Source organism: Clinocottus analis, unplaced genomic scaffold (genome assembly GCF_023055335.1).
Source record: "Clinocottus analis isolate CAN_PGR_092001 unplaced genomic scaffold, fCliAna1.0.p SCAF_1, whole genome shotgun sequence".
Classification (NCBI taxonomy): Eukaryota; Metazoa; Chordata; class Actinopteri; order Perciformes; family Cottidae; genus Clinocottus; species Clinocottus analis.
The window spans coordinates 2614816-2639438 of NW_027175820.1; the positions used below are offsets into that span (position 1 = coordinate 2614816).

A 24623-nucleotide genomic window follows, 5' to 3' on the forward strand; every position below is an offset into this window, starting at 1 on the left:
TGTTTCACATCAGCCGCGGGATCATTTCAGTTCAACTTCTGCGTCTCACGCAGACTTAAACCAGAGCTCGCTGTGGACGTCCAGCTACACAATGTTTGGTATGTACTGTTCTCGCTAATGTTAACGTTTCAAACCTGCTGCATGCCAAGTTTGGAGTTCTTTTCAGCTGCAGTTTTGTGTCTGATATTGCCAGCCGGCGCCTTCGCTTTCCAGCCTGTTGGCATCTGGTGCATTGTTGAGCCGAAGAAGTATTCTCAGAATTGGTCTGCAACTAAAGGATCCCCCCCCAACCCTCCTGACGGTTCACGACTGGTGCTTGAATGCAGTGGAGACATAATGCACCCACTGGGGAATGCCGTGTCTGAAACTGAATGATCACAGGCCTTTTGGTTTTAATTCAATGCAACCTTTAACAATGCTGGTAATCACTGTTTTAGTAGTATGCAAATAGTTTGACTTGTTGGCTCTGCTGAGGATAAATTTTTGTCAACAGCCGGGGGCTGCACAGAAGGTAAACTCTGCAACTCTCGCAGCTGGCCGTGTGTGTCAGTACAGTGTGTAGTGGGGAACACACAGAGCTGATAGTGTGGGTCACAGGTTCATGTGCAGTTAGAGAGAAAATGCGTAAAGCGTGCTAAAAAGTATTTTACCGTTGCATTCCTGAGATACGATTAACAGGGGATCTGGTGGAAAACCAGGCCAACACAATTAGTAAGTTTTGCTGTTGATAGATTTCTCGATACAAACCAGATTAAGTTCTACGGTGCAGGGCAGGTGTCCAGTTTAAGTCCTTCCCAGATGTATTAATTCCACGCGCCACGAGCAGCATATCTTAACCATTTTAACTGCTGAACTTTTAATGCCAAAAAGATCCAAATATGTGCGCGTGGCACATGTTTATAATCATATGCGAACAAAGGAGTCATTGTGCTGGTTTGGACCCATGAGAAAGCAAACACCACAAACACCACATGGCTCTTGTCATTTTTGTACTCCATGTAAATGTGTGACATGCTATCGACATGAATTTGCATGACATTGTGTGTCACCTTGAAGAACCATGAAGTAATGTTTTACTTTTAGCACAGACTGCACCTGGAACAGACTAGGTGAAGTTGTATATCTGCAACGTAGACTGTGAGGACAACATATACGTTACGACGAGCACAATCTTACCCGTTATTAGAAATAAAATTAAAAAAATAGCTAATTCTGTTTTCAGGCAGACGATAGATTGAAGGCAAATCGCATCAATTACATGTTTGGTAAACATGTTAAGAAGAGCTTAATTCGTTCGCTATCTGTTGTTTTACCGTGTAACAAATTGTGCAATCGACATTTCAGTCTAAACAACATATAAACAGGACGTAACTACAAAAACATTGCTGAAAACTAAGCCCAAACACAAAGCCTAGCGCGCTAGTTTAAGCAGATGCTAGCATGAGCTGAAACTAACGCTAGATTTGTTTCTTTTTTTTCAAACATTTTCTCCACATCGTTCAGCGAATGACTTTTACAGACTTTTAAGAGACAGACATATATTTCAATTAACTTTGTTAGTCCCCGTAACGAAACGAGGCAGCGACCAAATCTATTCATGATGGAGAAAAGCAGCAGCGAAACTCTTGCTAAAGCTAACTAGCAGGTTAGCGGCTTGCATGTGGTGTGGTTAAGCACTTAAGTACAAAATTGTGAATTGATAAATGATATTGAATTCAATATACATATCAACAACTGTGAGGGCATATATGCACCCTAAAATAGTCGGCCTAAAAAAACACAGACCATAAAGGTAAAACCAGCTTTCTATTGTGTTTTTTTTGTCGTGACAATTTGCCCTCTTTCTCTCAACTTCACTGCTTCTGTCGCTCCAGCCTTCTGCATTCGTACTGGAGATGTTTTCATCTCTCAGACGCTGCATGAAGCCGCATGGCTCAGGGAATGTTTATCAGAGAGGGGTCCGAGAATGTCTATGTTTGTGTGGTTTTGGTTTGCAGACTTCCGTCGGATTCACATCCATCTTTTCCAGATGCATGTTGAGTGATGAGTTTAATCATCAGAGATCTTTGTTTTTGGTGGCTGAAGGACTCAAAGGATTGATCCTTAGATAGCTCTGATTAAGTGGATCCAGATTTTATGATTTGATGCTTTCATTTATTGCGGACTTTGTAAGATTTCTGTATATTGTATTTAAAGCTTTGTACTTTTTTTCCACAATAAATGTGCAATGGAATTATCGGTCTGCGAATAAAGCCTAAAAACAGATTCAAGGAGTCTTCAGTCAGCAGAGGTAAACTTGTTTCCAAATGTAGATTAATGTTTATTCATGTTATGTTGGAGCCTCTCTTTATCCTAAAGCTTGTATCATAAAGTCAAGAATAAACACGAGTCAAAGATTGAATTTTCTGTACAATGCAGAATGTTGTCATCAAACCAACCTTTTCCATTTAGAAAAATGTCAGAATAAAACTTCACTTCTGGGTGTTTCTAGTGATGTAAAGGAATCACCTGTGTGCAATCAGATAGGAAGTAAAGGACGGATGCTTTGTCAGCAATTTGTACTTCGAATGATAAAAAGGAAGTGTGATTTGAGTTTCCTCTCCAGCTGATCCCAGTGCAGTTACTAACAAAGGAAAGCAATTTTGATCACTTATCCGTGTTGAGCCTTTATAATCTGCAGTATATGAGTTGGGACTGTATATATAAGGCCAGCCTGCTGCGAACATCAAAGAAAGTCAAGGATAAATGTCAGCTGTAAATGTTAATATTGGATTAGATAACTGTGATGGCTGTAAAGAAGTGATAAGGTCTGTTTCTTTCCGAGTCATCCTTAGTTGTGAAATAATCCAGATACTGTCCTGCCAATTTTCCGCCCTGTTGGTTATTGTTTCAACCAAAATAAATGACACGCAGAAAAGTTGGTGCCAAAGTCAAATGGAAAATACATTGAGCGAAAATATGTTACACCCGACACATTTATCACAGACGGCAATCGAGGATGTGCGCAAGGTGGAAACTAGAGGCCGCGAGGTCATCATATCTTTATTAATATTTACAAATAAGGCTGTTTGCTGGAAACCAGGATAAGATAAGATAAGATAACCCTTTATTAGTCCCACAGCAGGGTAATTTAGAACTTATAATTACAGTTAAGTGGGAAAACCACTCTTCCTCTCATCACAGGTTAAAAGCACAGGCCTCTTTTTTACACAAAATATATACCAGATGTGTTGCATTGACGAAAAACACTCATAATAGAGATGCCTGCAGAGTAAACAGTTAGACAAACACAGGTTTAATTTAGTATTCGTGAACCATGTGATGCAGTTAACAAATAGCGGTTGTGAATGTGTCTTGTAGATTTTCTGGTGGCAGACATTTTTAAAACTCTGTTTTATTAAGGCCAGTTGAGGATGCTGGTTTTATGTGTTTATTATAATTACTGATGATGCGTGTCTAAAATGTGATGATGACATACTTGCAGCGTAAGAATAGACTGCGATGCCAGTTTTAAACAACACTGATTGAGCACTATTTCTAAAAGCTGCTGAGTTGCAGACTAAATGACCGAGGTCTTCCCATCTTTCCGTTTCTCCTCAGGTCATATGAAAATGCCTTTTTTGCCATGTTAATAGCTCAGCCATTAACTGAGGAGGGAAGAGACCTGCTGTGCTGGACAAACACGGACTGAGACCCCGCAGAGTTCCTCTCCGCTCTCCTGACTCGGACATGCGGAAAGTCTACTATATCAGCAAGAATGTGGGCATCGGGTTGCTCGTGCTGGCGGCCATTGCTCTGCTCACGATCATAGCTCTGTCCATCGCCTACGATAAGGAATGTCCCAGCAATCGAGGCAGTCAAGGAGGCGGAGCAACTGACGGCACCGCCGCGCCCATCACCACCCCCGTCCCACCAAATGAGCCCTGGGACCGCTACAGGCTCCCAGTGGCCCTTGTTCCCGTCTCCTACAATGTCACCCTGTGGCCCCGGCTGAAGCCCGGAGAGGACGGCATGTACATCTTCACGGGGAAGTCGGCGGTGGTCTTCAGATGTGTGAAGGAGACGGACCTCCTCATCATCCACTCCAACAAGCTGAACCTCACCCGCTTCAACGGGCACCACGCTGTGCTGACGGGCCCGGGTCGGGCCGCCGCGCCCGCCATACAGAAGTCCTGGCTTGTGGAGAAGACGGAGTATCTGGTGCTTCAGTTACGCAGCAGACTAGCTGTGGGAGCCACTTATGTGCTTCACACTGAATTTAAGGGGGAGCTGGCAGATGACCTGGAAGGCTTCTACAGGAGTGAATACATCGAGGATGGTGTAAGGAAGTAAGCAACGGCGTAGCATCATGGCACATCATCATTGCGCTTGTAATGGCGACAGTTCACCCCAAATGTTTGTTCTTTTACCTGGTATGCTATTCATCAATTGTTTTGGTGCGAGTTGCCTGGTGTTGGAGACGTCAGCTTGTGGTGCCCAAAGCACCAAAGACCTATTTTCTTGTGCTGCCACATCACGATGCAGAAGGAATTGCGCTTCTACTCATGGTCAAGTAACCGTGCGAGATGCACCGCTTAATGGTATCCTCCTTGGCTGAGCTGTGACGTTAGCTCGGTGCTAGGCGAGCTCGCAGCATCGACTGTAGATACACGCTCGCCTCTGCGCGGTGATACGGTTGAAGTTTGGTCAAAAGAAAAATAATTCCCGTGTGTAAAGCGAGAAGAAAAAAAAATGTGTATTATCTTGAGTGACCATGATTTCTGAAAAGAGACATTGCTGTTGAGTTTTTCAAAATGTTTTTTTTTTGGCGCTTTGAGCACCACAAGCCAAGCCGAGTGCCAAACAGTCCCATTATATTTAGATGCAGGGCGGACATATCTACGGTCAATATCTCCAAAACTGGGCGACTCACACTAAAACTATCCAGATTGATGAATAGCACTACAGGTAACTGTGGGGAAAATGTGTATAATTGAGTTTGGGGTGAACTAAGACTGAATTGCCTTGGCTCCAATGTTCCTCTTGGTTTATTCGTATTCCACCTCGTTGCTGTTTATTTTGTGCAAATGCTTAATTGGAACATTTTGCAGAGTCGTTGCTACCTCGCAGATGCAAGCCACGTATGCCAGGAAAACCTTCCCCTGCTTCGACGAGCCCGCCATGAAAGCCGTCTTCAACGTCACCATCATCCACGACCAGCACACGGTGGCTCTGTCCAACGGCATGGAAACTGGTTGGTGTCAGAAACATAAAAAAAACAGTCCTTTTTTTAAAATGTTGTTACGTCACAAATTTCTTGAGAAGCTGAGTCGTTGCAAAAGTTGTAAAGTCACAGAAAAACACAATTGCAAAACGACATAAATGGTGTTCTGGAAGATGTATGACGTGTTTGCGATAAGAGTCACTTTCAGGGCCGAGTGTGTTATGTGTGAATAATTGATAACTTAGACATGTAATGGGAAAATCAGCAACTAGATGCTGTTAATGCTTTAATGAGTGTCAGAGTCTAACTTCCCCCTCTTTAAACAGGCTCTGCAGACTCTGTCATTGACGGCGTGCCTGTCAGAGTGACGACGTTTGAGCCCACAGAGAGAATGTCCACATATCTGCTGGCGTTTATTGTCAGTGACTTTGTGAACATTCAATCAACCCAAAACAAGAATTTGTTGGTAAGGCATTTTGGTTCCCTTCATCTTTTGTAACTACCAGTGTGGTCAGCATCCAAACTAATTTGCATCGCCGTACAAACAACCCGTGTTAATGAGAGTCAGCTGGATTACATTCCTGTGACTCTGGAATAACAAAATGAAAGGACTCTTTTTTTTTTTTCACCACGTCAAAGCTGCCTCATTCTTTGCAGATCCGAATCTGGGCTCGAAGAAAAGCCATAGATTACAGGCAGGGTGACTATGCTCTCAACATTACAGGGCCGATCCTTCGGTTCTATGAGCAGTACTACAACGCAACATATCCGCTCTCCAAGTCAGGTAGGTCGACTATGCGTCAACCATTCAGCTGGACAGAACAAACATGAGCCAGCTTCAAGCTGGAACCACGGCAAGCTTTGAAGTAAAGCATGTCAACATGTAAATGTTTTTAGGTGTGTGTCATATTCACCCTCTGCAGGTCATTAACCAGAGTGGAAATTTGACCTAATGATGGTGCCTTAAAGGAAATGAAAGGACTATAAAAGTCCTCATCATTCATCCTGAGGGGAAAGTGAATATCATAAGTTTGATGACAATCCATCCAACAGTTTTCACTCACAACCACAAATGTAAACCTCCTGGTGGCAGGTAAAGGAAAAAGTCAGAGGATCACCAAAGTCATCAGGGTTTATCCTCTGAGGGCCAAGAATGTCTTTCGCAAGCGTGGCTAAAAAGCAGAAGCGAGACAGCACAACATACATGTTCTCCTGAATATTGTCGATAGATAGACGATGAATCAATACCTTCAAAGGGTTAATAGGTCCCTCGGGGGTGAGTTAATTAATTCCAGAGCATTCCAACCTCACATTTTTTTTCAAATTTGTACCAACTTCAGCTATTTAATTTACACCTCGTGGATGATAAACTACCATCAAACTGAAAATCTATTGGGATCAGATGAATACCAAATTCACCAGTGTACCCTTATTGGAAAACATCCTAATGAGGTAAAATGAAAGAGCTGAAGAATCTTCAGATTTTTTGATGCATTTCTTCTCATCCCCAGATCAGATCGCTCTGCCTGACTTTAATGCTGGGGCAATGGAGAACTGGGGTCTGGTCACATACAGGGAGACGGCCCTGCTCTTTGACCCCATCATGTCCTCAACTGGAAACAAAGAGAGAATTACAACTGTGGTCTCCCACGAACTCGCACACATGGTAGGCCGCAATATTCCTGACCATTTGCTATCTGATCCAGTTGAAGCAAAACATATTTTATAGTAAGTTGAAATAGCCGTTTATTGGCAGGACGCTCGTTCAGTCCAAACTCAATCTCAGCTCTACTTTAGTAATGTTGTAAACGTACATTTAGCCAAAGTACTCAATATCCTTTTGCAAAGGCGGATGACAGATCACCACCTAGGGACAAATTAGTTCCACTTTCGGTCAATTCTATTAAAAACCTGACATCATCAGTGATGTGAAACTCTGTGGTTGGGGTGTTTTCTTAAGCTCGTTATATTTCTTGGGAACTCTGGTGGTAATTTTGCTCAATTGGTCATCGGTTCCCTGAAGCTAAACGGAGACATGACTGTTTTCTGTGGAAGAAGTCTCTAACGCTTTACTCATCATATATATATTTTTTTTTAGTGGTTTGGCAACCTGGTGACTCTGCAGTGGTGGAATGACCTGTGGTTGAACGAGGGCTTCGCGTCATATGTGGAATACCTCGGAGCGGACCACGCTGAGCCCACCTGGAGCATTGTAAGCTTGCTAATTGTATTTCGGGGATCAGTGACGTCCTAACGGCACAGGTTGGGTCAGAAAGCCTCTTACTCATCCCTCTGCTCGGCTGCAGAAAGACGAGATCGTACTGTCCGACGTGCATAAGGTGTTCGCTGTGGATGCCCTGGCCTCCTCCCACCCGCTGTCCCGTAAAGAAGAGGAGGTCAACACCCCCGCTCAGATCAGCGAGATGTTCAACACCATCTCCTACAGCAAGGTTTGCTTTTCTGACAAGATCCCATACCTGATCTGATGTAGGATCTTATACGAATATCTTCTTATACGTATTTAGTAAGGAGCCCAGAGGATTGAAAATACTCCAAAATGAGGCAAACCATTGTGAGATTGTTTTTTTTATTGTCCCCTTATGTGCAGTTTTACCTGATTTATTAATGCACTCTTTTTCAAATGCATTTAGCACAAACACCCAAGAAAACTATAACACCTTTAAAAGCGATGATATTCAGTGTGATGAGTCTTTTTTCCACAAAAAAATCGTTTCATAACCTGAATCAGGAGCTCCCTGGCCTCATCTTGGAAACATCTTGTTGTAATATATTGGGTTTGATGCAAAATACTTGGCTGATACGAGAAGTTCAAACCAACCATCCGATATCTGGTGGTTTCTGTGTGTCTGGTGTTGTCAGGGAGCGGCGGTGCTCAGGATGCTGTCAGAGTTCCTCACTGAGCCAGTGTTTGCCAAAGGACTCAGTGTGAGTATTAACTCTGTTGAAGGGCCTCATCACTTAGTGTGTGTGTGTATGCAAGCGCTAGATACATAACCAAACCACATTCATTGATTCATCCTGGTGTGTGTGTGTCGCTGTTTCTTCTCAGTCGTACCTGAACACATTCGCCTTCAGCAACACAGTGTACACGGACTTGTGGGACCATCTCCAGCAGGTCGGTACAGTCAATACCTTTTATATGCCACCTGGCAATGAGTCTCTGGCTGCGTTTCTTCTTAAATTCTCGTGACTTTTTGTTTGTCAGGCAGTTGATAACACACCAGGAATGCATATTCCTCACACCGTTCACGACATCATGAACCGCTGGACTCTTCAGATGGGCTTCCCAGTCGTCACCATCGACACCCGGACAGGAAGTATCACCCAGAAACACTTCCTGTTGGATCCAGAGTCTGTTGTGGACAGGCCTTCTCAGTTCAAGTAGGAATCATGTTTGAGCTTGAAGTGTTTGAACAAAAAGGTGCAGCGGAGGCTCATTGGAAAGTTATTAGCTTTGCAAGTATTTGGTCATACACTGGAAGTTTTGGAAATGTTGAAAAGTAGACGAAATGTACAAAGACCACCAAAGCTATCACAATACATCATGTGGGTGACATATATGTAACCAAATGTCATGTCAATCCATCAAATGGTTGTTAAAATATTTAACCCAAGTACACAAATGTGAACCATGTGGTGGGGCTGGATGAAAAAAAGTTGGTCAACAGGATGAATTCTCTGGGAAACCATGAATATCTGTGCCATATTCCAAGGCAATCCACTCAAAAATATAACAGAAAGACCGACCAATGTATTTTGTATAGTCCAAAATCACAGATTTGCCTCAAAGGGCGTTACAATCTGTAGATATCCTACGTCCTATGTCCTAGGACCCGGCCATTGTGATCCCTAGAGCCATGCCGCTAGCATGGCTAGGAGCCATCGTTGTGCCCCTTTGTCACTCACCATCTCTATCTGTGTCGGTCCAGTTACACGTGGTTCGTCCCGATCAAATGGATGAAGACCGGAGTGGAGCAGCAGCAGTACTGGCTCCTTCGAGCGACAGGTACTCTCATAGTAACACCCATTTCTTTTCTGTATTAGATCTGAATGCTACAGAAGAAAAGGCTTCCGACCAGAATAGTTGACAATCCCTGTTCACGGCGTTCAACTGAATATTTTGCACATTCTTTAATATTTCCCTTCAGACTCCAACGCTCTGATGAGAGTTTCGGGAGAGGACTGGGTGCTGGCCAACACCAATGTCGTCGGGTACTTTAGGGTGAACTATGATCTTGACAATTGGGATCGTCTCCTCTCCCTGCTCAACACCAACCATCAGGTGAGTCGCATGCCATCGCGCGGACGTTTTTCATCCCGTGCAGTGACGGTTTTCTTTGTGTTGGTTTGTGTGTGTCAGATGAATACAAATAGAGAGGACGTGGCTTTTTGCAGCGCCAACGGCTGTTGTGTCTGCGTATTTCGGGCTTGGTGGTCTGTGTATGTGAATTTGAACATGGACTTGTTGGCCTGTGTCGTTTCTTTCAGGCCTTATCGATCATCAACAGAGCCCAGATCATCGATGATGCGTTCAACCTAGCGAGGTAAAACGAAAACAAAAAATTTCTTCGGTATTAAATCCTTTACACGTTGGATCTCTGCAAATAATGGGTTTCCTTTGTTCAGAGCCAAGATAGTCAATACAACATTGGCCCTGTCAACAACCAAATACCTGTCCAAGGAAAGGAAATACATCCCCTGGGAGTCCGCGCTGAGAAACCTCGACTACTACATCCTCATGTTTGACCGCACTGAGGTCTACGGAGCTTTACAGGTTGGTACTCCTTTACTGTGAATACCAATGCTGTGTGCACACTCACAGGGGCAGAAGCAACACAACGGCCAATTAAATGGCACTTGGCCAAGAACATTTTTTATGCCTCCATACTGGCGATAACCGTGGCTGGAGCTTATATGTTTTACATTTGTCCGTCTGTACATCGGGTGCATCCTCGTGAACGTAGTGTCTCAGGAGTACCTCAAAGGAATTTCTTCAAATTTGGCGTAACCATTCAATCGGGCTCAAGGAGGAACTGATTAGACGGTAACGATCAAAGTCAGTCACCGTGACCTCACAAAGTATTTTTAGCCCAAACTCAAGAATTCATGTGACTGGCTTCCATTGAAATGTCCTCGTTGCCTGTTTCTGTGTCCCTCTGAGTGTGAACATAGTATAACAGGAGAAATGGGTGTAAAGGGAAAGTGTAAAACAGCTGGACGTAAAAACTACTGCTGATGTATATTTTTATTTTAGCTATACCTCAAGAAACAAATCCAACCACTTTTTGAGCACTTCAAGATGATTACAGCTAACTGGACCAAAGTACCTTCAGGACACACTGACCAGTAAGGATTTGTATACCAGAGGATGTATTCTTTAAAGCAAAATGCAGGTGACTTACCATTTGGTGACGTGATTCCATTTAATTCAAATATTTCATTCAGATTGCTAGCTTTTCCACAACTCTCACGCTGCGTATTGTCATGCCATATCGCCGTTTTCCCGCATTTTCTCAAACGTCCCCCTTCTCAGGTATAATCAGGTCAATGCTATTGGAATAGCCTGCCGCATGGGTGTGCAGGGGTGCAGGGAGCTGATCAAAAGCTGGTACAGCCAGTGGATGGAAAATCCACAGCACAACCCGTGAGTACAGAGCAGCTGAAGTGTGTTTCCGAATTTCCTTTTCCCACAATTTGACTTGCTGTCGTAATTAGCCAGAAAGCCAAAAGACAGCCCGTAAAACGACTGCATTAACGTCAGTTGTTCCACATCGGCTGCATGTGTGGAGAGAGAGTCTGCGTGTTTGTTTTCATTCTTTACTCTACTAAATGTATGAAGGTAAATTAATGCCATTAATAAAGAGCACAAAAGAGCTCCACGCGAGCGCGCAAATCAAACAGTTCTGCGCTTAATTTACTTAAACGAGCGCTTTTACATCACTCCGCAAGCGCAACTTTGCTCGCGTGAGAGCAACTTTTGCTCACGCGAGCGCAACTGTTGCTCACGCGAGCGGGGATTTTGCTCGCGGAGTGATGTAAAAGCGCTCGTCTAAGTAAATTAAGCGCAAAACTGTTTGATTTGCAAGCTCGCATGGAGCTCATTTGCGCTCTTTATTTATGGCGTTAATTTGCCTTCATACGTGTGTTTACCTTGATGTCGACCAGGATCCACCCCAACTTGAAAGGCACAGTTTACTGCAGCGCCATAGCCTTCGGGGGTGTGGAGGAGTGGGACTTTGCCTGGAGAATGTTCAAGAACGCCACTATTGCCTCCGAAGCTTCCAGGCTCAGGGCGGCTTTAGCCTGCACCAAAGCACCTTGGTTGTTGAACAGGTACACGCAACATCCAGTCAAGTATTCACCTTCGAGGAGTTTGTGAACGAGACACTCGGATATGGATGTGCTCTAGTAGAGAATTGTTATTTATTCAGCAGACCAGTTGTTTCACAGGTTTTCTGTACTTTTCACTGACTTTCACAGGTTTTCTGTACTTTTCTGAGACATTTCTTGTAGCATGTGAGACTAGGATTAGGACTAGGAGACTAGGATGTGAGGATTTAACTTTTGCTAAACAGCATTCACTTTGACCACGAGCCACAATGACACGACAATGACACATAAAACCACAATTATTTTTTTTCTTGTGTTGGAACATCCTTAAAAGGGAAAATGCACTCAACACAGCAAGTTTATCGAATGATTTTCTACCAAATGTATTTTTTAATAAAAAAACATGTTTCGGCTGATCCAGGTATCTGGAGTACACTCTCGACCCAAATAAAATCCGCAAGCAAGACGCCACATCTACCATCCAGTACATCGCCAGGAACACTGTGGGGATGCCGCTGGCCTGGAACTTTGTCAGAGCAAAATGGAGCTACCTTTTCAAGCAGTAAGAGCATCCATACAATCATCAATAACCCTATATTAACTGCTTCTTAGTCTTTTTGACAGCTGGCCCCGCGACCCTAATGAGGAGAAGCGGTTCAGATAATGGATGGATGGATGGTGTTTGGTCTGTCCACGCCATCAGACTTAACTCTTTCTTGTTTACAGGGACTTTTATCTGGCGTCAGACACAACAGGATATAACCCAGTATCCCTCCGCTGAGCTCCATCATTATATCACGACACCTTTCAAGTGAACGGCATCTTTCTTTTCTCTGTTAGGTATGGAGGAAGATCATTTTCCTTCTCTGGTCTCATCAACGGGATCACAAAGAGATTCTCGACAGAGTTCGAGTTAAAGGAGGTACGCAGTCACAACCACGCTGACATAAACACGGCATTTCCCCGAGGGGATTTAGAGCAAAAGAAAGGCAACAAATGTATGTTTTGTTTTTTTCCCCCCTCCAGCTGATTAAATTCAAAGAAGACAACCTCCATGTTGGTTTTGGCTCGGCCACCTTGGCCCTGGAGCAGGCTATAGAGAAGACCACAGCCAACATCAAATGGGTGTCAGAGAACAAAGCCCATGTGATTAAGTGGTTTAATGACGAGTCCAAATGAGAACACTGGGGCGCTCAGAATGACACGCTTATTGTATTTGCACCGTCATCAGGGAGACGTGAGGAATGACAATCACTATAATCATCTTCCTCTTGGAAACAGTGGCGCAAAGTCAACTGAAACTCACTGGTCATCCACTCACTTGGAAAGCGTCAGAAATATGATGAGCAAAGAGCCCCGAGTGTCAATAGCAATCAGTGTAGCTACAATACATTTTCTGTTTTATTCTCAGATCCATGCAATGCACCCAATGGAGCTAATTCATGACGGGATGTTAACTTGTAAATTAACCTTCCATGCAGCTTCTTGTACTGTCATTAACAAAAAGTCCCTCTCAATGTTAAGTCGTTCTCAACATTGGACGTCTTTCCATTGAAAATCCATTTGCCACTCTTGTAGGAGAGAGAGAGTTTGGATTTTTATTAAGCTTCTTGTTGTTGTTTTTTCAAACTTGATGATTAGATCATAGATGATTGGACGAGATGGTGTACTAGTTGTCTTCCAAGTTTATGCAAAGACTCCAATGAGAAATAAATCAGAAGGGCTCAGAAAAACCTGATGCCTGTGTCTATTTTTCTGCACGCAAAAGGGATTCCCAGGTCTCTGATGGTCACTCTTCACGTCTGTGTTTAATGCTGTGATAGAAATGAAAGTTTTCCAAGTCCATCTGTGTGTGTGTGTGTGTGACTCCACTCCTTTGGCAATCTGCTCTGTCAGCACTATATCAAAAACTGGAAACGAAATCTTCCAGGAAATTCTCATTTCAACATGTTATGACAGTAAACTCTGTATAGTTGAACATAATGAAAAGGTCAAAGACGTCTCTCTGTCACGGTTCACAGGGAGTACGTATGTACTGCACAGCCTGGGAAAACAGTTGTGTAATGCCTTCTTTGGCTTTTGAGTAGGGAAAAATCATGTTGAGGTATGAAAAATGCACATTTTAGACAAGCATTGAGTATGAAATGTGTATGCCCAACACAATTTCACTGCATTTCATGCTAATGTGGAACAGGAAGTCCCCAAAGCTCCTTTTGCTTTACAGGCAGAAGCTCATCACTTTGAATTATCAGCCAGAAAAAGCAGATCCAATGGTTTCAAAAGCGTCCCTGCATCATGTTCAAGGTAGCTTACAACATGGTGCATGCTGAAAGGATGAAGTGCGTCGGCAATGTAATGCTCTGTCGGACCGCTCGCTGTCTCACTCACGCACTGCGTAGTCCAGCGCAGTAAATACATGGTTGGGAAGTAAGACAAAGACATTTGCTTGGATTTGGACAAAACCCCTCTTTTGGGTTTAAGAAAATAATCATGGTTCGGCTCAATAAATAAGTAAAAATAGAAAACACGTCATAAACATCACAAATGTAAATCTGGGACACGGAATTCGGTCTTTCATAAAGTGACTATGAACTCGTGGTATTTTACTTTTAACTCAAAAATACTTTAGTACATTTTGTCACTTTGTGACAAAAACTGAACTCCACAATCAGCAGGTGGAAAGTTGTATGTAATCTAAACTAGCTAAATGCAAAGTAAGCCAATTACCAAGCAAGTGGTTTCATGTCATTGCATTGTAGCGTACATTGTTTTTTAGGTGGGGCGATTAAATATGACGCAGAACGAAGAGTTTGGTAGAATTTGAAGGCTTCTCCGACATGTCAATACCGTGTTTTCTTATATTTTTAGACCACCCTTACGTCACTCTGTTCACATAAGAAAGGAGTGAAGTTGAAGCAACGCGTTAAAGGAGCTCAATGGAAGCAGCAAACTCATCTTACGCTTCCTAAATTGTGAAAACTTTTCTTTTGCCTTTGAAATTCCTGAAAATATCTCCATTTTTCTCTGGTGGATGGTTCGATACATTAATTCTGCTCCGTTTGCTGGCGGATTTTCCGCCATGTGTATCCTCTAGCGCCACCTTCAGACCAAACCACACTCCAGGCCAGTTCATTCGCCCCAAAGGTGATGGAAACTTTGCATTTCCATATTAGCGAGAGTTTTCAGTTAAAAGCTGACGCTTCATGTTTTCCTTTCGTTATCGGGCGAGAGTAACATCGCACGATCATCAAAATGATTTGCACATGTATTTCTTCTTGTGTCTGGACACCATACTCCAAATGCCATGACGTTTGGAAGACATTTCTGTGGCAGCTGTGTTGACAAAGGGGTTCTTGCACCAAACATGTTCTTTCGACTTAACTGCTGGAATGTTTTCCATTCCTTGAAGCCACAACTGTTTGGATCAACCGACGCAAACCAAAGAATAGTTTATGCCGTTTTGTAAACCCTCCTTTATCCCATTTCATTATGCAACTCTGGCTTCTTTCACATCGGCAGATCTGTATACAGTTCACATTTGCAAATTGTATACACACACACACACACGCACACACACACACACACACACGCGGTTCTACTGTATTTCACACGATTTACAGTAGTGCACAAATAGAAATCAGCGTTTAAAGAGGCCTTCATTCAGAGCCATTTTGCTGGTGTAAAGTTCAAAGATTAGATAGGGCTCTCTCTCTTATCTCAAGGACTTTTTACAAATCAGTGTTTTGATCGTTGAGCTTTCCCCCCCCCCAACCCAGTAAATCAACCATTAACTCTGGGCTGAATCTAACAAGGCAGGGGCATAAATAGCCATCCCGTTCTTCCACCTGTCTCCTTTTCCTCCGGTGAAGACATGGGGAAAGGCTTCTTCCTCAGCAAAGCTGTGGCGGTGACCTGTGTGGTCGCCGCCATCGGCGCCGCAGCCACCATCATAGCCCTTTCCGTGGTGTACGCTCAGGAGAAGTCAAAGAATGAAGCGGCGCCGCAATCCACCGCCGGCCCGAGCACCGCCGGCCCGAGCACCGCCGGCCCGAGCACCGCCGGCCCGAGCACCGCCGGCCCGAGCACCGCCGGCCCGACCACGCCCTCCACCCCGAAGGAGCCCTGGCAGCGGTACAGACTCCCAGACTCCCTCGCTCCCGTCTCCTACAATGTCACCCTGTGGCCCCGGCTGGAGCCCGACGCGTTCGGCCTGTTCATCTTCACTGGACACTCCACGGTGGTGTTCAGGTGTGTGAACGAGACCGACCTCATCATCATCCACTCCAACAAGCTGAACTTCACCTCCTTCGAGGGGCACCTCGCCAAGCTGAGGGGCCTCAGCGGAGAGGCGGCGCCCGGCCTGAAAACCACCTGGCTGGAGACTCTCACCCAGTACCTGGTGGTGCAGCTCAACGGGCCGCTGAAGGCCAACAGCACGTACGAGCTCTTCACCGAGTTCGTTGGAGAGCTGGCCGACGACCTGGGAGGATTCTACAGGAGTGAATACTTGGAGGATGGGGTGGAAAAGTAGGATCTTCCTTTTCATCTCGATTTTATTATTTAATTCGTTTTCAATATGTTTGGTTCAGTTCTGAGAATAAGGGCAATTTTACACAATGTGTAAAGATGAATGTGTCGTAATATACTTTGAAGTTTTGTCTGTTAGCTTAGCTTAGCATGTAGATTAGAAACGGGGGGAAAGTTCTCGCCAGACTTTGTACAAATGTGGCAAAATTCTACCCAAACCTCGAGATCTCACACAGCAACACATGTTTCTTGCATGTTGAGTCAGTGCAAAAAAAAACATAGTGTAAAAAGGCCAATTCATCTGTTTCCAGTATTTGTGCTAAGCTAAGCTTGCTGTAGTTTACTGTATTGTACAAACATGAGAGTGGTATCCATTTACTCGTTTAACTTTAGGTACAAAGGCAAATTTATGTATTTCCCAATACATATCATATTTCTTTAATTGGATAAGAATAATGATTAGTCAACGAGAGAAGCCTGTCTCCACTATTTGAATTACGTTTTGTTTAAATAAAAATGTATATGGTGGGCTGATAATAACAAGGAACATTTCTTGACCAGCTCAATGGATAAAATAAGGAGAATAGAAATTATTTGTGGTATGTGTTTGTTGATTTTAGAATGACTTCAGTACAGTTTTTTATAAATTAAACCCAACAAATTAAAAAAACTAAAATATTTTTGTTTTTTTAAACTCTCTTGCACAAAAACAAAGAATTTAAATGTTGTAGTGTTATATTGACAGGAACGATGTGTAAGATTAGACATATTGTCACTTTTCTTACTCCAAGAGTGTGACACTGAAATACCAAACAACTGCATTCCTTATATACAATCAAACATCACATTACACACCGAACTCTCTGTCCTCACCTTAAAAATAAATGCCGGTGATTTACATTCAGTGAGGTATCCAGATATCAACCCTTTAGTTTGTGTGTCTTATCTTGTCAGATAATTATATTCTCTATTGATGCAACAAAAAACCCAACTTCTTTCCCACGGGTTACATTACAGCCAACCGTGGGAAAGGCTCTTTCCTCACCAAGGGAGGTGTACAAAACAATCACTTAATTCCAAAATGACTAGAACACATTGAACCGGGACTATCTGGACGTGTGACCAAAGTGTAGTAACATTTGATGTGTTAATTATTCTGGTTTCGTGTCTGCTATCGTCAGGGTTGTGGCCACAACTCAAATGCAGCCGACGGATGCCAGGAAAGCCTTCCCCTGCTTCGATGAGCCCGCCATGAAAGCCGTCTTCCACATGACCCTCATTCACCCCCACGAGACCGTGGCTCTGTCCAACTCCATGAACTATGGCAAGTCCTTTTCTCAGCTTCCTAAACGGTTTTACGCACTGACTGTCCATGTGCGATGTTTCCCAGTAACCCCGAACTTCAAGTGTAACGCGTCGACTCGCCCTGATTTCATTTGCATAAACAGCACACATAAAATGTTCAGCTGTGTTGTATTACATATCCATACAATGTGCTTATTATTCCTCTTTTGTAATGAATCTGCTGCTGTCTCCCCCCTCCCCCCATACACCCGTCACCCTCACACAGACCCTGTTAACATCACTGTGAATGGACAGAATTGGATCCAGACGAGCTTCGAGCCCACAGAGATTATGTCAACCTACTTGCTGGCTTTCGTTGTGTCTGATTTCACATTCATTTCGTCGCCACCGGGTGCAGATGTTTTGGTAATTATTGATCACGTCTCAGCATACAAATGGACATGGTTCCAATGACTCCTATCATCATTATGACTGCCATTTTGCACTCACTCTCTCTCTGACTCTTGACCTTTTTGGAGAGCGGAACAAGGATTTTGTTAGGATGACCAATAAACTCTGACATTAATAATCATCTACGAGAACCACACTCCCCCTCAATACCGTTTCAAAGCCACTACCAATATTGCATTTACTGCTACTATCTGCTATTGCTAAATTTTATAACTAGAACTTAAATTAGGCCCAGTAATTTGAGCTGATCTGACTCACAAGAACAGATTGTTCTCTTCTATCTGCTTTGAACGCTGTTGGCAGTTTGACGTAACATATAACAATAAGGGAAATTGCAACCATGACAGCAGTTTCGAGAAAGTACTACTGTATTCTTTTGAGAAAGAAATGCATCTGACTTAAAGAGAGAGTTTGTATGGCTCATCACTGTGAACCTGGACCCTTGATATTATGGATTAGCCCACCTAACACTGGAACGGACCATGTTTTCACAGCCGTGTGACCAACATGACCAGATGAAACAGTGGTTTCATTCCCATCCATGGGTAGTCATGCTTCTGATTCAACAGTTTGTGTTAGTTAACTGCACAAACTTGTTGCATATAATATTTCTTTTCACTTATTATACAGTAAATGCAGTGTTACAAACCACTGCTTCTACTCCTATAACTACAAGTACCAAGACAAGCAGCAGATGTTGGATGTAGTTTGCTGCTCCGCCCTGTTGGAGGCAATGTTCCTATGCTGCCCTCTGCTGGACGACAAGCATAGCTCAGGCCTCTGGTTCATTCCCCCCTCTGTCTATGTAATGAATCCCTGTTTGTGTGCAGATCAGGATCTGGGCTCGCAGGAAGGCTATAGATGAGGGCCAGGGGGCTTATGCCCTGGAGAAAACTGGGCCCATACTGGCATTCTTTGAGAACTACTACAACTCCTCTTATCCCCTGAGCAAGTCCGGTAGGAACCACACGCACCGGCCAACACCAGGACAGTGAATAGGTTTACGCTACTGAGTTCATACAGCTAATCGAAATTACTTTATGGACGTCATTTTAGATCAGATCGCACTTCCTGACTTCAGCGCTGGAGCCATGGAGAACTGGGGCCTGATCACCTACAGGGAAACCGCCCTCCTTTATAATCCTGCCGTGTCATCCAATGGAGACAAGGAGTGGGTGGCAACCGTCATCTCCCACGAGCTCGCTCATATGGTATCACACTGAAGCACGTTCAATGGGGTTCTGCCCTCCAGAAACCAACTCATATCCATTGACGGTCATCGTGTTTAGCTATGTGTTTCAAAACCTGCCGATAAAACTGAGCTCTGTCCTCTCAGTGGTTTGGGAACTTGGTGACCACGCGGTGGTGGAATGACCTATGGCTCAACGAGGGGTTTGCCACCTACGTCTCTTATCTTGGGGCCCACTTTGCTGAGCCGACGTGGAATATGGTGAGTTTTTGATACCGCACTCAGAATTTAGTCCCGACAAGGTGGATCCATTTAATGTGTGAAGAATATGTGCCCAATTAAAATATTTCCCCTGTGTATTTTCCAGAAAGATTTAATAGTTCTGAATGAGATCGTTGGTGTGATGTCTGTGGATGCCTTGGCCTCCTCCCACCCGCTCTCATCCAAAGAGGAGGACGTCTTGACGCCAGAGCAAATCAGCGAACTGTTTGACTCCATCACATACAGCAAGGTGCGGCGTAATTGACATGAAGACGTCTTTACTTCCTGAGCCCAATGCATCGTTCTCCTCAAAGCCCCAGGAGACATCATGTTGACCTCCGCTAAACAAAAAATAATGAATTAAACTGTTCCCTTTCGGGCCCGGGTGACTCTCTCATCAAGGACTCTTTGGGAATTACAGAATTAAAGTACTAATGAATCACCGATCCGTATTTTAAGTCTTTGGATAAAAGCCTCAGCTAAATTAAATGTAATGTAATTAAACTGTAATTGTGTCACATCCAATCTTTCACCCGCTAACACTGCTAATATCCTCCTGTGTTTCGTCACAGGGTGCTGCGGTCCTCAGGATGCTCTCAGAGTTTATCACTGAGACCGTCTTTTCCAAAGGACTCCATGTGAGTACAGCTGGCTCAATTTAGTTTTGTATTTTGTTGATGCTGTTTGTAATGTCCCTGTTTTATTGCGCTGCATCTAACTTAGCATAACAAATATTGTATAATTTGCTTGCAGACATACTTGGAGGAGTTCAAGTATAATAACATAGTCTACACAGATCTCTGGAAGCACCTGCAAATGGTAAGAAATCACTATTCACAGAACAGCCACTTTTAAAGAAAACCTCTTTAAAACCTGAGAGTATATCTTTAAATTTATAATAAAGCAGTAGACATACATTTTTTGAGGGCAGTGGAACAAAACTCTTTACATTACATTAATACATTACGACACAAAACTGATAACCATACAAAAGTTGATCACGCTAACGTGTTAGCATACAGTCGCCTACTTAAACATCCAGCGGCAGAGAAACATGAGCGTTAATTTCAAGTGGTGCTTCTGGGTACTGGAAAAATGTAACTCCAAAAAACACCTCTCTCCTATTGGCTCTGTTTTTGTCTCTACTTACCTGTGAGCGAAATATCTGTCTCTTGAGCTGCTTCACTCTCCGCTATGTTCACCATGCTAGCGGCTAACCTGTTTTTGCTGTTGTTTGGCGCTGGGCCGGTGACATCGGTCTGCAGTGGGTTCACATTTCACTGATTAGTGCAGCTGAAAAGTGGTATTAAGTTCAGTCCACTTGGTGCAACAACCTGTTCTTGTGTACAACAAGTAGCTTCAAGTAGCTAATGTTAGCAAACTTAGGTAGCCTTGATGGCACTGTGCAATTGATACTATAGCAGTCATTTTGATGACCTTTCTACACTCTTCTACTCTACTATTTAGTATTTTACTGTAATTTTCACCTGGGACCACAATCGCCGCTGCACAACAACAAAATATATCCCCTCACTTTAAACATTTGTGCAATGATTCTGCATGTCATTCATTGTGACTCATGACCGATGGTCAACAGCAGAATAAGTCAGTGTAACAAACGGTCACAATATGACTAATACATGCATATTCCTCTATTAAGGCAGTGGACAACGCCAACATAAAGCTGCCCTACTCCGTCGAGGTTATCATGAACCGGTGGATCCTTCAGATGGGGTTCCCGGTGGTCACCATCAACACCCAGACTGGAAAAATTACCCAGAAACACTTCCTGTTGGACCCAGACTCTGTCGTGGACAGACCCTCAGAGTTCAAGTAGGAAAAGTTCTTCATGTTTCTTGTGAATATGCTGAATATACCGAGTGTGGCCATATTGGGGCCTGTGATAAGAAGCTCACCCGCTCTCTCTTTGTGCTCTTTGTCTGGCGGGATGAATGCGTCTGTAGTTATGAGTGGTTTGTCCCTATCAACTGGATTAAGACTGGAGGAGTCGAGCAGCAGTCCTGGCTTCTTAACAAAGAGGGTAAGATTTATTCCGGGTGTTCGTTGTACATTGAAAAGATGATGAATACGATAGAAAAAGATGCATTACTTTTGTCTTTCGTGTCCATCCAAACAGATACCAACACAAACATGATTCTTGCTGCTGATGATTGGTTGGTGGCCAACATTAACACAAAGGGCTTCTATCGAGTAAACTACGACTCTGTCAACTGGGAGCGTCTCCTCGCCAAGCTGAGCTCCCAACATCAGGTGCGTGATGCCGCACTACACTGTTTCTAAAGGACTAAACAAGCCCCTCCCCCTATCTTTAGTTTTTTTTTTAATGCCTTTGTTCGCTTTTCAGCTTATCCCAGTGATCAACCGAGCTCAACTCATCGACGATGCTTTCAACCTCGCCAGGTGAGGCCGTGTTTTTGTTTTTTCAAAAGCGTTTGTCATCAAAACGTTGAAAGAGAAAGAGCTGAGCGGACCTTTTTTCAGGGCCAAGATGGTGGACACAACTCTGGCTCTGAGGACGACCAAGTTCCTCAAGAGTGAGGTTGAATACATGCCCTGGGAGACAGCCAGGCGCAACTTGAACTACTTCTACCTGATGTTTGACCGCAGCAAAGTGTACGGGCCCATGCAGGTTTGTGACCAACGGGGAAACATTTGCCGCGCTTCCGCAATTCATTCTTTCCAATGTCTTTATAAAAGAATGCAGCTGGATCGCAAGTCTTTATTTCATCATTTCTCAACCACCTATGCAACCTAGCAAACCGTGCACATCTTCGTTCCACAGGCTTACTGGAAACAACAGGTCACCCCTCTGTTTAACCACTTCAAAGAGATCACTGTCAACTGGACAAAGATCCCAGAAAAGCACACCGACCAGTAAGGATGTTAACATGCCGCTTGTGTTTTAACTTATTCACATTATTTGATTGACAATTTAGGTTGCAGTAAGCCGGGGTAAACTGTGTCCCTGTGGGTTAATGCAACGTAGATTAGATGTAACATTTATTACCCCCACGGGAATCACTGGATAATGCCAGAAGAATCCACCCATCCTCTCACCGAGCGACACATCTACTCCGCTGTGTATCTCTTTGTCCTGCACAAATGTCCTGTACCACTGAACAAATGCATTTTTCAGGTGTGGTGGGATTTACTTACTTTCCATTACTTGAATGACATTGTCCCCCTCATCGGGGGAGTCAACACTCAGGGAGTTTAGATGGTCTTCATGAGTGGGAACATTCAACGCCGTGCCAATGGGGAGAGGTCTCCGTTTGCGGGATGCTTCACTTCCTATTCTGCCGTTGGTCATTCTCCTGACCCTGGGTTTCATCTCATGTCCCTGTCCAGGTACAACCAGGTGAACGCAATCTCCATGGCCTGCAGCACTGGAGTGAAAGGCTGTAATGAGCTGACCACCGGCTGGTTCAAAGAGTGGGAGAACAATCCCACTAACAACACGTATGTTCACACTCTGACCCTCAACTTGTTAAATGCAGCAGTTGTTTTTTTTATTGCAATATTTAAGTGTTTTATTTGCCAAGCCCCCGCTGTCATTGCCTTTAACTCTCTGTCCTCTTCATCAACGGTTGCAGGATTAGTCCCAACCTGAAGTCCACAGTGTACTGCAGTGCGATCGCAGCGGGAGGGGCAAAGGAGTGGGACTTTGCTTGGTCCATGTTCAAGAACTCCACCATCGCTGCGGAGGCGGATAAGCTCATGTCCGCGCTGTCCTGCACCAAGCAGCCCTGGCTGCTGAACAGGTCGGTGATACCGACACCGAGCTCACTCACCGCAGGGTTTCGACGGTTCTACGCCACGCATCATGGCAGCAGGCAGCAAATAGAAGGTTTTGTCCTCACCTGCGCGTGTGTTTCAGGTATCTGGAGTATTGTCTGGACCCGAAGAAGATCCGTAAGCAGGACGCCACCTCCACCATCCTTTCCATTGCGAGCAACCCCATCGGTCAACCTCTGGTATGGGACTTTGTCAGAGCCAAATGGGACCATATATTCAATGAGTGAGTCTTCCCTCGTGCACGCACATCTAGAATGTGATGGTCAAAAGGGTCAAAGTTAAACGTATTGATTGAGCACTTTGGTACAAACTGCATCTATAACTACCATCGGATGGACTGCCATGACATGTTGACAGGATATCCGCAGTAACCAGAGGGGGAATCCTGACTCTAGAAAACAACTAGTCCAGCCAAACTTTGGTAACACAACCTGTATTGCATGCAAAATGTTCACAGCCTTCTTGTTTGTGTCTTTTTCTCCAGCTATGGTGGTGGATCGTTTTCCTTTGGAGGACTTATTAGCGGACTGACCAAACGATTCTCCTCTGAGTTTGAGTACAAGCAGGTACAGTTTCTCCAGTTGTTGTTCTCTGTGAGACCCCGATTAGCCATTATTTAATTCCACACGGGCAATTTACAAGTGGGTCGTTACGAATGACGAGACTATTGTTTGCGAGGTGCTGTGCGTCAGGTACAGCATGAACGTTAATCTCACAGTTCATACCTGTTGATGGCAACGTTGAACGAGTTGAATCCCAGTAACCCCCCCTGTTGCTCCCCAGTTGCTGCAGTTCAAAGAAGACAACGCCGGGCAGCTCGGGTCGGCCACCACGGCTCTCGAGCAGGCGCTGGAGCGCACCAAGGCCAACATGAAGTGGGTGGCCGAGAACGAGAAGCAGGTGCTTGATTGGTTCACCAGTGAGGGCTCTACGCCAAATTAACACACATCTTACCGACTTTTACACCGGCTCGAGAACAAATGTGTTAGGGGTCGATCACATGCGACTCGTTTAGGGGTTTTTAGGCGCGTTTAAGAGTTTACATATTCTCAACTTTAAGCACGAGGCGCGGAGTCGCACAGCTTATCAATGTCACGCTCGGCCAAGGCAGCTAATCGGATCAAGCGAGAGGCGGGCTTTATTACTTTACCGCATCCTGTTTTTGTGTGGTATGAACAGCGGGGAATTCAACAGAAAATGGCAGCGTCTGACTAGAAGCTAATATTAGCGGTATTTAATTACGAAGAGCTTGACAATTCTAGGTGGAAACACACAAGACGCTCGAACTGACTCCTGCTCAGCCAAAGTACAACTGAAAGCACTCGTCATCGAGACACAATTCGCGGAATAGATGGTGGTGTTTGCTGTACTTTGTTTTTTTTGTTGTTTTTTTGATATCATGAACCCCAAACCTTGAATCCATTTTGTAAATTAAGTTTTTGTCAAGGCGTTTAAAAGTCGCGTCTGGTGTGATCGACCCCTTATTCTAAATATCTTGAATGTGATATATGTAATATGTTG

General features: G+C 44.1%; 2 protein-coding genes across 3 annotated transcripts; both read left to right on the forward strand.

Annotated features, from left to right (window-relative positions):
* On the forward strand, positions 1 to 13326 carry LOC137785453 (aminopeptidase N-like). Its single transcript, XM_068576700.1, has 21 exons — positions 1 to 98; positions 3601 to 4328; positions 5091 to 5233; positions 5530 to 5669; positions 5861 to 5987; positions 6715 to 6869; positions 7302 to 7415; positions 7510 to 7653; positions 8084 to 8149; positions 8274 to 8339; positions 8430 to 8605; positions 9154 to 9230; positions 9373 to 9506; positions 9713 to 9768; positions 9851 to 9998; positions 10479 to 10570; positions 10758 to 10868; positions 11390 to 11557; positions 11976 to 12116; positions 12395 to 12476; positions 12581 to 13326. The coding sequence occupies exons 2-21, from the start codon at positions 3730 to 3732 to the stop codon at positions 12731 to 12733; spliced, it is 2892 nt and encodes a 963-aa protein (XP_068432801.1). The 5' UTR covers positions 1 to 98; positions 3601 to 3729; the 3' UTR covers positions 12734 to 13326.
* A 2096-nt stretch (positions 13327 to 15422) lies between these two features.
* LOC137782761 (aminopeptidase Ey-like) lies at positions 15423 to 24109 on the forward strand. 2 transcript variants are annotated; one of them, XM_068572379.1, is made up of 20 exons: positions 15423 to 16081; positions 17263 to 17395; positions 17648 to 17791; positions 18667 to 18793; positions 18893 to 19047; positions 19173 to 19286; positions 19393 to 19536; positions 19859 to 19924; positions 20040 to 20105; positions 20947 to 21119; positions 21251 to 21327; positions 21424 to 21557; positions 21652 to 21707; positions 21789 to 21936; positions 22090 to 22181; positions 22656 to 22766; positions 22901 to 23068; positions 23185 to 23325; positions 23587 to 23668; positions 23886 to 24109. In XM_068572379.1, the coding sequence occupies exons 1-20, from the start codon at positions 15426 to 15428 to the stop codon at positions 24042 to 24044; spliced, it is 2946 nt and encodes a 981-aa protein (XP_068428480.1). In that variant the 5' UTR covers positions 15423 to 15425; the 3' UTR covers positions 24045 to 24109. The 2 variants fall into 2 exon arrangements, with proteins under 2 accessions (XP_068428480.1, XP_068428472.1); XM_068572371.1 differs by having other exon boundaries at positions 15426 to 16081; positions 17263 to 17405; positions 17652 to 17791.
* Positions 24110 to 24623: the final 514 nt, after the last annotated feature.

Coding starts and splice junctions, on each gene's coding strand:
- LOC137785453 (XM_068576700.1), top strand. CDS start 3,730: ATGCGGAAAGTCTACTATATCAGCAAGAATGTGGGCATCGGGTTGCTC. Junction 8,606..9,153: donor GACAGGCCTTCTCAGTTCAA/GTAGGAATCATG, acceptor GTGTCGGTCCAG/TTACACGTGGTTCGTCCCGA. Junction 9,507..9,712: donor TGCTCAACACCAACCATCAG/GTGAGTCGCATG, acceptor CGTTTCTTTCAG/GCCTTATCGATCATCAACAG.
- LOC137782761 (XM_068572371.1), top strand. CDS start 15,426: ATGGGGAAAGGCTTCTTCCTCAGCAAAGCTGTGGCGGTGACCTGTGTG. Junction 21,558..21,651: donor AGCTGAGCTCCCAACATCAG/GTGCGTGATGCC, acceptor TTCGCTTTTCAG/CTTATCCCAGTGATCAACCG. Junction 23,326..23,586: donor TGGGACCATATATTCAATGA/GTGAGTCTTCCC, acceptor CTTTTTCTCCAG/CTATGGTGGTGGATCGTTTT.